Source organism: Ptychodera flava, unplaced genomic scaffold, assembly GCF_041260155.1.
Source record: "Ptychodera flava strain L36383 unplaced genomic scaffold, AS_Pfla_20210202 Scaffold_87__1_contigs__length_454918_pilon, whole genome shotgun sequence".
NCBI lineage: Eukaryota > Metazoa > Hemichordata > Enteropneusta > Ptychoderidae > Ptychodera > Ptychodera flava.
In genome coordinates, this window is record NW_027248409.1 from 81597 (window position 1) to 96556 (window position 14960).

Sequence of the window (14960 nt, forward strand, 5' to 3'; positions counted from 1 at the left end):
TCGCCTTCCCTCCCTCCCACCCTCATTATCTGCCTTTGCTACATTGTTCATTGTTGTCAAGCTCTCAACAATGTTGTATTTCCTTGTGTTCTCTTTGTGGTTCAGGGTTGGCGCATTTGGCTTGGTAGCCTGTCAACTCAAAATAAAACAAGTTGACCTTTGACCCCCAACACTTGCCTGGAGTATTCTTGTTTAGTATGATTGTTGTATTAGCTAGCATTTAAACAGATATAATCGTCACGTTTGCGGCTGTGTGATATGGGTCCCATACTACGGCGTCGTTGATAAGGTACAGCTCCCAGCATGCCTCGCGCTTATCCTAACTTTTAAAATGGCGGCTTACCCATCCCGTCCAGTGTTCAAACCACCGAAACTGGTGACAGAGGCCGAAGCGAAAGCCTACAAAACGAGGGACGCAACAAAAGTGTATCTGGGAAGATCTTACCCCAAGTGGATAGATGCGAAATCCGTGAACTATAACCAAGAATCTAACGCTGTGTTTTCATTACATTTACTCGAAATTCATCGCCTATTTTGCCGAGAATGTAATCCTTTACCACATAGTGAACGGGAATGTACATGTTTACCGAGAAGTACGGGCAGGAGATCCATAGGAGAAAACTGGGAAGAAGGTCTCCAATCACGACATTGATAGCAGCAGGACTAGGACAAGGAATCCAACGTGCAGGAAGTAATACTTCCAACACAGAAAGGTGAGTCTTTCCTGGGACGGTAGCTCTGCGTTTCAGGGCTGTGTGTAGCTGCAGTGTACAGTAGCTCGAGGTTTTGCCATGGTATTTGGGTCGTCCGACCCAAATACCCTGGCAAAACCTCGAGCTACTGTACTGCAGCTAGGATGTGTGTTACCGGCGTTATACGGCCTCCTACCACCGAGGAGCTACCTGCGGTTTTGTCTATGGCAATCTGCAGGGTTTTGGTGGGGTGGGAGGCCGTATAACGCCGGTAACACACAGCCCTGCTATGCAGAGCTACTGGGACGGCATGTTCACCGTGTACGCGTACACAGACTGTCACAGTGTGTGCGATATTTCTGTGTTCTCCCTCGCTTATGTTGTCGCTCGTAGTTGTTGTGTGACATGGACCCGGCATGGATTGCCATGGAACATTGGCTTTGACTGTTCCTTTTTCAATTCTCCACCACAAAAACCACTTCGATACATTTCAACAGGCTATAATTGTACAACTTGTGCAGGTCACAAGCTAGCCGGACGATTTGGCAGACGGCGCTGCCATAGCCGGGCACCGTCACACGCAATATACGCGAAACTTTACATGACTGTTGACACTTTGTGAAATTTACGTGTCAAGAATCCATGTGTATGGCGATGTGGTAATAATCTAATGAAGTACATAATTTCCAAGTTGATTTTGAACAAATCGATCAATCAATCAAAACGTGTCCCAAAAAGTTGGACTCAGTCCATTTATATTTCATTTGTTGATTTGTTGTTGTTGTTGTTGTTGTTGTTGACATTATTGGAAATTACTTTGTGCAAGTAAGCTTATATTGTAGAAAAGTGTCTCCGTGTTCAACAGATTACAAAATGACCAGTTATTGTTGACTATTTTTTGTAGTTTTCCTACACCAATTAAAAGCAGGGAATCAGGTAATTGTATGTGCAAAACAGTGTGTGTGTGTGTGTGTGTGTGTGTGTGTGTGTGTGTGTGTGTGTGTGTATATATATATATATATATATATATATATATATATATAGTTATATATAGTTATATATTTATATATATAGTTGTAATGTACATTTACATTTGTTTGGAAACAGAGCTCAAATAAAGACTATAAAATTGCCCAGGATAACTCAATTTTGATAATCTACTGTTAGCAATTTTACATATGTTTTGGCAAGTAAAATGTGAGCTTACCAAAATGGCATTTGCAAGAGTCAAATTTGAGCCACACAAGAAAATATATAAGAACACATGTAGAGTTGCATATTTTGACTAGCCTATTGATTAGAAAACCAATTTTCATGGCTTTGTAAACAGTAAATGAATACTAAAATTTTTTTTAAACTTTAAAATCTGGATGGTATACATGTATAAATTTATCCTTTTCAATGGAGGATTAATTTGCATGTATTTCGTATATCAGAACTGTTAGCATGCTGTGTAGATCATTTTGATTTTTATGTTTAAAATTTTACAATAATTTCAATCAATTATTTTACCTTTTTTATAGGTATGTACTATACATTCCTGTTTTTTTAATCATAAATAGCACTTTATATTATTAATTAATAATCTAATAATTTGCTTATACTTTTATGGGCAGACTATCAATGTACTATTGAAAGAGAATTATGGTACTACACATACAACAATGAAATACAATAGAATACTTTGTGTATATTGAACGAATGTCAAATTTTGTTTGTAATTTCAGATTCAAGCTTTCTTCCTCTTGCATCGTCTACTCCTATGCAAGTAAAATCATGTGGACAATCTGTGAGGTACGATACTTGATTTTTTCACTGAAATAAATGTTGCGTTGATATTTCACAGTGATATCATTAGCATCTACTCTTAAATTTCCACTGATATTATAATGTATTTATAATATTTTACTTGTACCAGAATTGGCTGTGACAGTGAATCTGAAGACACACATACTGCCAGTGAAGATGAGACGAAAGAGAGTTTGCTGTCTCTTTCAGAACTCTAGGGTTAGTTACCCTCCTTGGGGTGCTGATACATTTATTATCTTTTTTCCCTGGATGTAAATGTAAGATAGCTACTCAATGTCAACTTTCCAGGCAAAAATGTTGATTGATCTCTCTGAGTTCCTTTGTAGTCTTTTGAACTTAAAAAATGCACGCTATACTAATTTGCAGTTGTTGTTGTTGATATTGGCTATTAGTAAATTCATACTTATTCAATCATTTCTTCAGAAATGACAAGAACATGTCGCTTGAGGAAGTTGTCTTTGATACAGAACAGTATGGAACAGATGACAATGGTGCTGCAGAAGCTGGAGATGATGTGACCAATGCCATGGATGTAATTATTGCAAAGAAGTGCCTGGCTTTTGTTCCAGCAATACTAACTTGCTGAAACGTGCCTATGGGGATATGTGTGCTCGGCAGGGATGTCAAAGGAGACTTTTATACAGTACAACAACAGTAGGCACTGCACTTACTGTTGTTTGGAGTTGTTCTGCAGGTCATCTTGGTGGAAGATGGCAGTCTCAACCTCGTTTTGATGGCATCTTTGCTGGCAACCTACAAACTGCTGCCTGTATCTTACTGTCTGGGAATAGCTTCAGGAAGATTGAACTGCTCTTTAGGTTTGCCAATATAGCTTGTATCTCTGCCAGTACATTTTTACGGGTACAAAAACTGTATGCAGCTCCCGCCATTCAGAAGTACTGGGAAGCCATGCAGTTGGAGTTAACAGGATCTTTTCATGGACAGAAGGTGGTTCTGTGTGGAGATGGTCGTAATGACTCACCAGGACACTCAGCCAGTATCTGTCATATAATGTGGGTGACACATCCAAGCAGGTTATTCTCCACACAGAGACTGTTGATGTGCGAGAAGTTAATGGAAAAAGTCCAAATATGGAACGTTTGGGCTTTGACAGATCTATGGATAAGTTGACAGGAATGCTGGACATTGGAGAAATGATAACTGACGCTCATACACAGATAGCAGCAGCCATGCGTAAGTTGTGGTCAATATGTATATTGTTAGTTTGTGACTGCTTTATTTGAAACACCAATTTTCACTGTATAAAGGGAACTATGAGCACACTTTTTATTTGACTGAACACCACACTGTAGTATACACTGTTAGTGTGTGCTCCACATGTCACCTAAATTTCAGTGTAGTGGTGTATGCACACAACCAAACACAAACTTTCTGTAAATGTGTACAAAGTACAAGAATGGTACAAATGGTAATGGACAGATTTCTCTAAACTCTAATCATGCAATCTTTGTCTCTGTATTGCAGTGTAGCTGTTATGCAACAGTCTTCAGACAATTCTGTTTGTAATTATTATGAGCAAAGTGTGTAATTTGATTATCTGCCTAGGGTGCCATAATTCTGGTCTTCAAAATACATGTATTACTTATAGTGTTATACAATAACAGCATTTGTTCATCCACTGAATCATATATGTTATGTTATGTTGACTAAGCATTTTTTACCAAATTTCAGGACACTGTGAAAAATATTCAGAAATCAAGCATTCTTGGGACATATGGCATGGGGGCAAAAATATTCACAAGAAAATCTTAGAGGTGAGATAGTGTTAGATTTTATTTACATGATAGTGCATTGCAAACCTACTGGTAATATTGTTCATCAGATGAGTTATTTTCAGTATTTGATTATCAAATTTAAGTGTAACGTGAAAGAAAACTTGTTACACTTTTAACTTGCAGTATTTGTTAGTTTTATAGTATTTGCTAATGAAAGTTGACATTCTGAATGGAAAGTTGCATTTATTACAGCAATAGACTGCTAATAGGTGCAAATAGTCATGAAACTTTTCATTGTAATTTTAAAAATGTAAATGAAAATATTTTTGAAAACCAGACTCTTTCTTTCCAAAGTAAAACAAAAAACAAAACTCTTTAACATTGTCTAATTTTTTGGCAGGCATCCAAACAAAGCTTGCAAGGATCTACTACCCTGGGCAAATGCATTGAGGAATCATTTTTGGTATGCCGCAAAGGAATGCAATGGCAGTGAGAGAAAGATGAAGGTATGTTGTTTAATGCTGATTTTGTTTCCTGCAATGACAGGGCTCGAAATTAGCGGTAGTCTCGCGTCCACAGACTACCAACTTTTCTCTGGGGCTACCAAAATCCATTAAATGGTAGCCCAAAGGGACTACCAAAGCCTGGGACATAAAATTCAGTCAGTATTTGGCGTGCCATGTCCGGTCTGTCACTTTAGGACCAGCTAAATGCAGTCAAACCCAGCTGGACAAAGAAAGGCCTGAAGAAGACGACCATGCGGCGGAACTTTACAACAAAGTTTCTATATCTGTACTGCCATACTTGAATGACAGGCACAGGAAGTGATAGCCAATGAAAATGCATTTTGATCATATATATCAATCACAATTACACAGAAATTATATGCCTCCTCCCTACAGACAGCCCATTGTCTATTTTTAGACCTGCTACAATATGTCTCAGTGCTGAGAAGGTCGAATCATTGTCATGACGACTATCAGAATTGCATACAACTCTGAGAGTGAATTTTGAGTTGTCAATAGGTCACCAAACTTTTGAGTATCACTAACGTCCATTATACCTGTTTCCTTGGGTATTAAAGGTGTGCAATATTCATAGCAAATGACTAGAAAATTCACTTTATGGGCAGAATCTTGAAAAATAGCTTTTTCTTGTCTGGTTAATGAAAAAAGATATCCCTGAACTAAAGTATGCATGGGCTACCAACCATTGTCACTGGACTACCAACTTCAGAAAATGGTTGTCCACGTGAACTACCAGGGAAAAAAAGTTAATTGCGAGCCCTGAATGATACCCTGCAACAGATACACAGATACCCTGCAACTGGCAGTCCTCAATTTATGTTAATCTTTATAATACTTATGCAAGTTTGCATTTCTTTGTATATTCTTTCAGGCCATTTGGTTTGGCATACTTCACCATGTAGTTGATGAACATGAGTGGATTCTCAATCATGATGGAACATATGGAAAGTGTGGACATGGTCCGCTCAGTGATGGTGAACGAATACCATGGTTGATAAAAGGGTCACCGTCACATGTAGCACTGTGAAAGATTGTAGAAGACAAGCGTCTAATGAAAATATCCCTTACTATGTCAACTTTCGGTAAAAGTTTATATTTTGTAGTAATGAAAATTTTGTCTATCACTGCAATGAAAATTTTCGAAGTTCAGAACATACATGCCACTTATGCAAGTGTCAATATTAGTATGCTAAGAAATTTATTTGTTGTGATTTTGCTGTGAAATCAGTATTTGTCATTCCATATCACCAGTATCCATAACAAGCCTGTATCACTTTACCACACAGCTTGATTTACATATACATTTACACAGAAACAGCATTTCATTCAAAAATATACAAGTGAAAAACGATCTTGCTTGTTTTGGTCTAGGATGCGTATGATATTTAGCATTATTACTGCATGCAAATTTTAAATGTATCCTTTTTTTATTTCAGACATACTGGATTCTTAGAATCCTTCCACAGCCATCTTTTGATGTATGCACCAAAGCGCCTTTCATATTCGTAAGTGTTTATTGCTTGTTTCCTCAAAATTTTAAGTCCAAACTGTTACATTACACTGATATGTAGCGTTCACAGGGTTTAAGCTGTATTGCATGGAACATACTGTTGTTCAGTGGGATATGTCAGTATTCTGTTACATGTTAAGGTTTGCCTTTTATCAAACAATGTTTAGGGGTTTTTGTATGAAAAATCAACCCATAATTAGAGATTTTTTCAGAAAAATTGACCCATGTTTAGGGATTTTTTCATGAAAAAGTTACCCATTTGGGTGGCACATACACATACACCTTTTTTATGGGAGTACCCCCCCCTCCCTGAATAGAACCAAGGTCAAATCACTGATAAATATCATTACATTCTTTTGCAGGTACTATTGCAAGTATTCAAAGATGTCAAAGAGGTTTTATCCAGTACCTGTGGTAGCCAAAAGAAGTATGACTACATAAATGACATTCAGCAGCAGATTTTTGAAATGCGCCTTGGAGTAGAAGGTCATTTATCTCAATATGTTCCACCAGCTGAAAATGATCCCTGTCATCTACATACCAGACTGTCAATGATGAACCCTCCAAATATTGCTGACTTAGTTAGTAGAGGCTCATAAGAGCAGGTTTGCGAAGTCCACAACATCAGAAGAGTCCGTCTAAGGATATCTATCTCAGATACGAAGGAACATCTTGCCTTATACATTGGACATTGGACACTCTCAATAAACACAGATTCAGCAGTTTACTTACATTTGTGAAAATGACAACTCACTTTTGTGCACTAGCAAGGATGCACATGTTGTATAATAGTTTGTGTGACAGTTTCTGTAGGAAATATTCTATTTTCTTGTCAAGACATTGTCAAAGTTTCTCATCCTGTGTGTTGTTCCTGAACAACAAAAGACAACATAGACAAATAGACAAATGTCAATCTATCATAAACATGATTTATTCTCATGCATTTGAGCATTGCAGCAGATACACATGCTACATGTTCTTTTCAAAAGGAGTAAAATTCACCAAATAAACTCAAAAGGAGTAAAATTCACCAAAATAAACTCAATGTGTTGGCATCATCTGATAATTTCTGTGTTTGATATGACATTGAAACAGTGTTTTGTCAAAAGGACAAAACAGAATGTCAGAATTTTCACAAGTCCATACTAAATGCAGCCAGTGTTATAGCATGATCTTCTAACAAAACGAAAATCTCTATATGGTATTGAAATACCCTGTTCTTGATCTGTATATGCAACTATATTGGCTATGGAATTTGTTAGTGTTAATTCACTGGTTTGAATAAAAACTAAAAATCTAACTGTTTGTTCACTAATGTCATGGATGTATTACAACAGTGTATCAAAAGCAACATTTATCTTTTTGCACCATAATGTTGATTTGAACAACCATGTATGACCAGAAGTACCAGGATGTAAGATCAAGAGTGGTTTATGAAATCAAAAGTGGCACTCAACCCTAACTGTCACTAAGAGACGTATAACGAAGTACAAAAAGAAAATAAAACAAAATATAATTTTACAACAGCATAGAACTTCTGTTATATATGGCAGCAATGACAATTTTTGTAAGGAGAAATGTTGCATACACGGCAGGCAATTGTGCATACATGTATCACTGAAAAATAGCTGTAAACATTTTACTCACAAAATATAAAGTGGTAATGGTATAAAGTAAACATTCATTTCAAAATGTCACCACTTTTTGATAAGAAATTTCCAAACAAGCAGTTTTGGAAAGATGAATTTTGATGTACACAGAGTTTACATGTGTCATGAATATGTAGGGACTGCTATCATGTTCTGGGGAATACAAAACTTTAGAGTTGGTGATTTTTTGCCGTGCATGCATGCATGCATATGTACACTGCCACATGTATACATCTTTACATCATACAAATATGCCTGTATCATGCATGTATGCACACATACATGCATGTATGTGTGTAAGTAAAATATGTATGAATGTGGCAGTGTATATACATATGTATGGTGTGTGTACATACATACACACACACACACAAATATATGCATTCTAATCCTGTACAAACAACTGTTGCAATTTGTAGATATAAACACCCTTTCTTGAAACTCAATGGTCAGTTAATAAATTTGCCCTAGTCTTGTATTTCTCCATCCCTATAGCCAACATATATGTTATTTGGACTTGGAAATTTTCTTCTGATCGCCCAAACACAACATGAAGGGACAACACGGCGGTTCCCAGCACCCAGCCTGCCATGTTGCCAGTAAATATACTGTCGATATGCAAAGTGACGAAAACAGGCGTTGTCTCTCTGATGTTCCTCAGCATATGTGTCTGCATTCCAACGCATTGCCAGTTCCAAGACATTTGCGTCAAGGACAAGGTAGTTGAACAAGCCTTTGTTAGTGATGCATCCTTGACTTTGACGTGTAGCACAGCATTTTTTCTCTGCCTGTGTGGGCATATCCTGACACTGACCACACTTGCACCATGGAGGACTGGAGCCGGGGTTAGGTCCAGGTTGAGGAGCCGGGTAAGGTAATTGCTGCTGCAAATCAGCCCATGCTCCAGGCTGTCGCCTTAGCAGTTCTAATGTCAAACATTCCAATTCTTCTTTGGTTTTTTGCTGTACAAATTCCTGAAAGTTTGTAAAATCAAAAAGTTTAACTAAAAAAATTTGCCAAATATCAAGATACACTATTGTTTTGATGATTAATGTACATTTTGGTGTGTCATGTTCAAAGTTTAAAAGATTTCCAATCCTTTACCAAAAGTGGCATGGGCATATATTTGAAACTCACATTTTGCAGACAAATTTGTTTTTCTGAGCAAGCAACAAATCAACATTGACACACTTTGCTCTGTCAAAGTCTGGGCAAAACTGCTCTGTTTATTGAGTAACTTGAAATAGTGCTAATACATTTGATAGATGGTTATCAAGGAAAGCAGGCATTTTATCAGGAAATCACAAAATGTAAGAACAAATTATAAAATTCATGAGCACTCTATAATGTGACAAAATTTACACAATGTTGCAAAAATTCAAATTCATATCAAGTATATCAAGCAGTGTTTTATATATATATCAATAATAGGTCAAACACCTTCATTTGTCTTTCATTTTCTTCCATCATTTCTTCTGCTGTTAGATGGTGAGACTCATGACTTTCCCTAGACCTTTTCCGTGATGTGTCAGCTGATCTGTCCTCCTCATCTTCTTCTGATGTTGAGTCCTGCACAAACAATATCATCACAGACTGCATGTAAATGTCATAAACACATGTCATTCAGAAAAAAATCATGGGTACATCTGCTGACATTACTTTTAAAATTATAGTAAAGGGCTCATATTTTATTCCTAACTTTGTATTACTTTCATTGGAGAAATATCTCCTACGCGAGGGGTTGGTTGTGTTGTTGTTCTTGAAATGGTGTTCCCTCCATGAGATACCACTTCTGATGAACAGTTAGCATTGACTTTCACTTACATGTATTCAATTTCTCATTGATCAAGTCCCTAAAAGTACTGATTTTTATGCATGTGTCCAGTTGTGGCGTATCTGCCATAAGTCTGTCTGTACAAAACTCAGAAAATTACAGAACAAATACAGACATGTTTGCTTTTGCGTCACAAACACTGGTAGCCACAGGCTCTTGACTCAATGCAGGCGAACCGCTAGCCGTCACTGATGCAATAAATACAAATCAGTGACGACTAGCGGTTCGCCTGCATTGAGTCAAGAGCCTGTGCTGGTAGCAATGGCGCGAGTTTTGTGAAGGGCAATATACCACACAGAACAGCACGGGTCTATAGCTCTGTACTTATCTGGCACATAATCCTACATGATGTTCAAACCCTCTACCTTATTTTGCTGCACAAATGCAACATCGTGATATGTAAATACAGTCGCTTTCAGGCTGCAAGTCTCCTCTGCCAGCTAGCATACGCACCACACGCTACCGCGGTTTCTGCATTCATTCTCGATCTCATAGACAGTTTCAAAGTGGTATAAAGAAAGCGCGTACGTACGCACAGAGGCTTGTAGCCTACCAAACAACTGCATTTTCAGATCTTAGTGCACCCTTTCTAAATAAAACAAGCAAGTTTAGGATCAGGACCCCATAAGAATATAGTGTGCAGACAATAAAAGACACTGAAACAGCAGTGAACTCTAATACTTACTTACGGGCAGTCTATTCACACATGCACGTTTTTTTCCGCAAGTGCAAGCTCTATTGCAGTATTCATCCATGCTTTTGCATGGACATGCACCCCGTCCCCGTTTCCGAGCGCACACTCCTGAACAGTTGCACGACCTTGGCTCATTTACTCTAAGAAGGGCTTCTTCCACCTCTGTCAGTGCGAAGCTTCCATCGGCCGTCGCCATGTTTTGGGGAAATTAATGTTTGTAAACATCAATATACGCGCAGCCGCAAACGTGACGACTATATCCCTTTAAAGTACGCCATCTATTGGTAATATTAGATCTGCTAAAACGTAGGGTATGGACAAAATTACCAAAAGAGGGCGCACTCTCTGGTCCCCCGCCCCACTATCACAACTGACTGGTCTTCTCAAAAATAGGTCACCTATTTTTGCTCAAAAATAGGTCATCTCTTTTTGCTCAAAAATAGGTCACATATTTTTGAGCAGCGCAGCCAGCAGTAAAAGAAGGGCAGGGGACCAGACTATCGGGTCAGCAGTTACAACACGGGGATCAAGGCTCCTAGTTGTTTATTTTAATAAAGATTACGAAAAGTACTCGTATACAGAGGCGCCACCGTAGTTGACTAGTGTATAGTAGAATTGTACTATACACTTAGTCAACTACGGTGGCGCCTGTGCTCATAGGGATAGTGAGTATGTAAGGGTGTGCGAATCTTGGTTTGCATTTTACTGCATGATGATGATAGGAGCTACACTTAGGAGCTTGGACAAACGCAGAAAATTCATGAATTTTGATAGAAAATAGCATATATAAGGAAATCCGGTCAGTACACGCAAGCCCGGCCTGCGAACGGTTGTTAAGTTAGGGCTCCGGGGGGGGGGGGGGTAATCTCAATATTTTCATACGGGAGTGTGCGGCCCAAGTTTAAAACATATACCCATGTGTATTGTCAAAAATAGACCATTGTTAGGGACTTTTTGTCAAAATCAGACCCATAGTTAGAGAAAAATGCAGCGACCAAAAAAGAAAATAAGCCGACCAGTTGTCAAGTAGAATACTAGCAAACAAAAGTATTAAAGGCCGTGAGCCACAGTACAATAAATTACCCACAATTCTCTTTGATTTGTATCCTCGACGGTTAATTTTCTAAAAAACTTTTCAGTTCTGCATGTAAGCACTTGTGTGCAGCATCAGAATAATTTTTAAATAATATCTAGTAAAAGTACGTTTAGATACTTCAGTGAAGTTTCAAAATAACCACTAAACAACCATACAAGTCATATTCTTTGGGTTTTACAAATGCCTGGCTTTTTGGGCAGCGATTGATGACAAACTGAAGGGGTCATTCTCTGAGAAAACGTAGCATGCAAATTTCTTTTGTCACTTCCATTGCAAAAAATCAATATCCTTTTGTTTCATAAAACAGGTGCAACTAGTCTCCCTACTTTCCATCACATTATTCTGTATTGCTGAAGACACAATCTGTGGTAAATTTTACAAAAAATGCTATCTCCTTTCTCAATTATGCATAATTTTCCTAATCATTTAAAATGAGAATTTAGAGGAATGGTGTTCATAAATGTACGTTTTCAAAATTTTGATAAATAGTCCGTGAATTTGTCTACACATGGGAGACATGGCAGACTTCACTCAGGTATCTCCGAGGATACAAATCGCAATGAGTTATGGGAAATCTACAGTACTGTGTGAGCTGCAATGTCATTGAATTTGTTCAAGTTCAAACATTTCCAATAATTTCAGATATTATTTGATTTCTACCAATAAAGTGATATTACCTTGCATTGTCATGAAAACAATAATTTGTTTCAAACTGCCAGAAATTTTTACATAGTCTAATAAGTTAATCTTAAATTTCCCGCAATTTTCCAAATCTTATCATATTACAATGAAAACAGAGAATACCTTGTCTCAGTGAAGTATATTCTGTTCCATGCGATCTATTGGATGGAAACACGTTGGTCTGTAAAATCTTATGGGTTTATGCACTGGTTTCACTGTCTGTTTAAAAACTCACATGGGGCAGCCACATTTGGGTGTGGCATCACTTTATCATTTATCTGATTAAAACTTACATATGTGCTTACATACAGATGTTCATGTAACTTATACTCAGAAAGTGTTGTCCTCATATTTAAAAGTAGCCAGGTAATTTAAGAAAGTAGACAGCAAGGGAGGGAAGCGACCGAGGGGGGAGTGCGAGAGGGGGTGTCCCCCCTCTCGCAAGGCGAAAAATGAAATTTTTAAATGTCGTTCTCTGGTGGCATCTGAGGTGACATTTGACTAATTCATTGGACATTTAGCAGAGACTTAAACAGTGCTTTCGTTGTGTCTTAGACGTGGCTCACATACAACAAAACAAAAGAATTTGTCATGAATTTGTCATGCTTTTCATATGAACTGCAGATTTCATAATGGTTCACTTTCACTTAGCAAACATCAAGATATCTCTGATATATATATATCTGATTTATTAAAATACGGCGCCCAAAGGGCGCATCAAAAATATGAAACATCCTGATATCTCTGATATATATGTCCTATATATTTAAGTCATCAGCTGGAAGGGCGTGCTGAAAAATGTCTGATATTAATTAATAATGCGCTCACAGAGTACACTGAAAAATATTGAACCCGGGTATTGAACATACAGATATGATATGTCTCTGATATATGTATGTCTGATATATTTAAGTTGAGTATGCTGAAAATTGTGTCTGATTATTAAAGTTATGCGCCCGAAGCCGTGCCTAAAACTGCAACAAATTACTTAATGATGAAATTTGTGGCTGACTTGATGCATTTTACGCAACTATGAGGCCATGTCAAAATCCAAAACACACTGACCCCTATTTGGCATTTTAAAAACATGGTGACCCCTATCACCAAATCAAAAACAGGGTGATCCCATGAATCCACCGGCCCCGCCCCCTAGGCCGAAGAAACTGACCAGTCCCTTAATGCATGCAATGTCTTTACTGCCACTGTGCTATATAAGCCCACATTACCACCAGTCATAAAAAAAAAACAACAGAAATTGATTTTCACTGTGTAGCGTGATTCATTTTTGAGAATATGCAAAATCACAATAACGGCACAGTATATCCTCTGAGCTCGCTCGTCACAGCACATTTCATCTTTCCGGCTATGTGTGACTTGAAGCCATGCCGAGGAAGCCATGCAGACGACAGCATATGAATGAAATCAAATCCCGATATCTTTCACAGCTTCGTACTGTTTTGTAACATTTGAATAAAAGATCAAGGTTTATTTCCGGGGGTTTATTATAACTTAAACTATGGGGATTTAAATGGAATCCTAACTCAAATGTTTAAATGCCACTAGCAAAACCTCCTGCGACACCTTAAACACCAAAAGCCGCCATGACAGATGACTTCCAAGGATCAAACGCACAGGAACTGACGACATTGTTTGCTAAGTAACAATCTTTCTGTGGGGTCAACCTGGGTCACGTCACTGCAGAGAAGGTTCTCTATCGAGAGTCGCGTCACCACATCACCGCATACGCGCATTGCCTAACACGGTCGGCGCAGCCGGCCCGAGGGATGGATCTTGAGGATTTTACACCGTTATTCTAATCCATGTAACAATTTAGGGACGTTCGCTGTGTTTACGACCCATGTTTAGGGATTTTTTCCAATAAAGTCGACCCATATTTAGGGATTTGTCAGCGAAAAAGTGACCCTTTCAGGCGGCACATACCCGTTCACCTTTCTATGGGAGTATCCCCCCGGGCTAGGGCTAAAAACGAAACTATATGTTGCCCCTAATTCTATTTGAGGCCCTAACATTTTTTTGTCTCAGCCAGGGGACTGTAATGCATATCAAAACAACATCGCAGCCGACGTTTGATAACTGCCTGTTCTCATAAGCAGTGCACTCCACCGTACGTCTACCGACGCACTTTTGCATGTAGCCGTTCCCGGTGGTGTGCACTGCTTTGGAGAATAGACAGAAAAACGTCAGCTATGATGTCGTCGTCTTGATCGGCCGGAGGGTCTCAGCATGGGAGTTAAAGTCTGAGGTAGAGGAATAAACGGTTAGGGCCTTAAATAGGATGAGTGACAGTGCATAGTTTCGTTTCATCTCAAGTTTGGCAGGTCGCATGTAATGACCGAAATTCTCTGTACGAGTCAACTTGCTGACAAGTAAGGAGAAGTCATGCCAGTCGAGGGCGCTGTTTAAAATCGCCGCATAATTGCATGTTTTGGTATGCCCTTGAGGTTGGTGCACTGTAGGTACCGAATAACAGCTGACGGATGACAACGTAATCTCTTCGTTTTGATTGCGACCCCTCCCCTCCCCCGCTTGAAACGAAATGTCTTTTTGCTGAATCAGAAAATAATCAATGTGAGTACAAGGATTTGCACACACATACACTTCCGAGACATGATTAGAAAAGACTGCATCTAACACAACAAAGCCAGACACAACCACTGAGTGAATTTAGAGTTGAACATTTGTCATCATAGCTTAGGTGTACCATTTTGCCA

General features: G+C 38.5%; 2 protein-coding genes across 4 annotated transcripts; one reads left to right on the forward strand and one right to left on the reverse strand.

The window, feature by feature from the left end:
* The first annotated feature begins 281 nt into the window (after window positions 1-281).
* LOC139129047 (uncharacterized) lies at window positions 282-6288 on the forward strand. 2 transcript variants are annotated; one of them, XM_070694718.1, is made up of 7 exons: window positions 282-691; window positions 2420-2486; window positions 2925-3695; window positions 4194-4276; window positions 4638-4743; window positions 5636-5846; window positions 6201-6287. In XM_070694718.1, the coding sequence occupies exons 1-3, from the start codon at window positions 574-576 to the stop codon at window positions 3085-3087; spliced, it is 348 nt and encodes a 115-aa protein (XP_070550819.1). In that variant the 5' UTR covers window positions 282-573; the 3' UTR covers window positions 3088-3695; window positions 4194-4276; window positions 4638-4743; window positions 5636-5846; window positions 6201-6287. The 2 variants fall into 2 exon arrangements, with proteins under 2 accessions (XP_070550819.1, XP_070550820.1); XM_070694719.1 differs by lacking the exon at window positions 282-691 and adding an exon at window positions 2611-2699 and having other exon boundaries at window positions 825-2486; window positions 6201-6288.
* Window positions 6289-7823: 1535 nt separating this feature from the next.
* LOC139129053 (uncharacterized) lies at window positions 7824-10714 on the reverse strand. 2 transcript variants are annotated; one of them, XM_070694725.1, is made up of 3 exons: window positions 10447-10714; window positions 9364-9492; window positions 7824-8897 (listed from the first exon to the last, which is right to left on the reverse strand). In XM_070694725.1, the coding sequence occupies exons 1-3, from the start codon at window positions 10645-10647 to the stop codon at window positions 8391-8393; spliced, it is 837 nt and encodes a 278-aa protein (XP_070550826.1). In that variant the 5' UTR covers window positions 10648-10714; the 3' UTR covers window positions 7824-8390. The 2 variants fall into 2 exon arrangements, 1 of the variants encoding a protein (XP_070550826.1); XR_011551493.1 differs by having other exon boundaries at window positions 7826-8897; window positions 10443-10714.
* Window positions 10715-14960: the final 4246 nt, after the last annotated feature.

Coding starts and splice junctions, on each gene's coding strand:
- LOC139129047 (XM_070694718.1), top strand. CDS start 574: ATGTACATGTTTACCGAGAAGTACGGGCAGGAGATCCATAGGAGAAAA. Junction 692..2,419: donor AGGAATCCAACGTGCAGGAA/GTAATACTTCCA, acceptor TTGTAATTTCAG/ATTCAAGCTTTCTTCCTCTT. Junction 2,487..2,924: donor TCATGTGGACAATCTGTGAG/GTACGATACTTG, acceptor TCATTTCTTCAG/AAATGACAAGAACATGTCGC.
- LOC139129053 (XM_070694725.1), bottom strand. CDS start 10,647: ATGGCGACGGCCGATGGAAGCTTCGCACTGACAGAGGTGGAAGAAGCC. Junction 9,493..10,446: donor CATGTGTGAATAGACTGCCC/GTAAGTAAGTAT, acceptor TTGTTTGTGCAG/GACTCAACATCAGAAGAAGA. Junction 8,898..9,363: donor AAAATGAAAGACAAATGAAG/GTGTTTGACCTA, acceptor ACAAACTTTCAG/GAATTTGTACAGCAAAAAAC.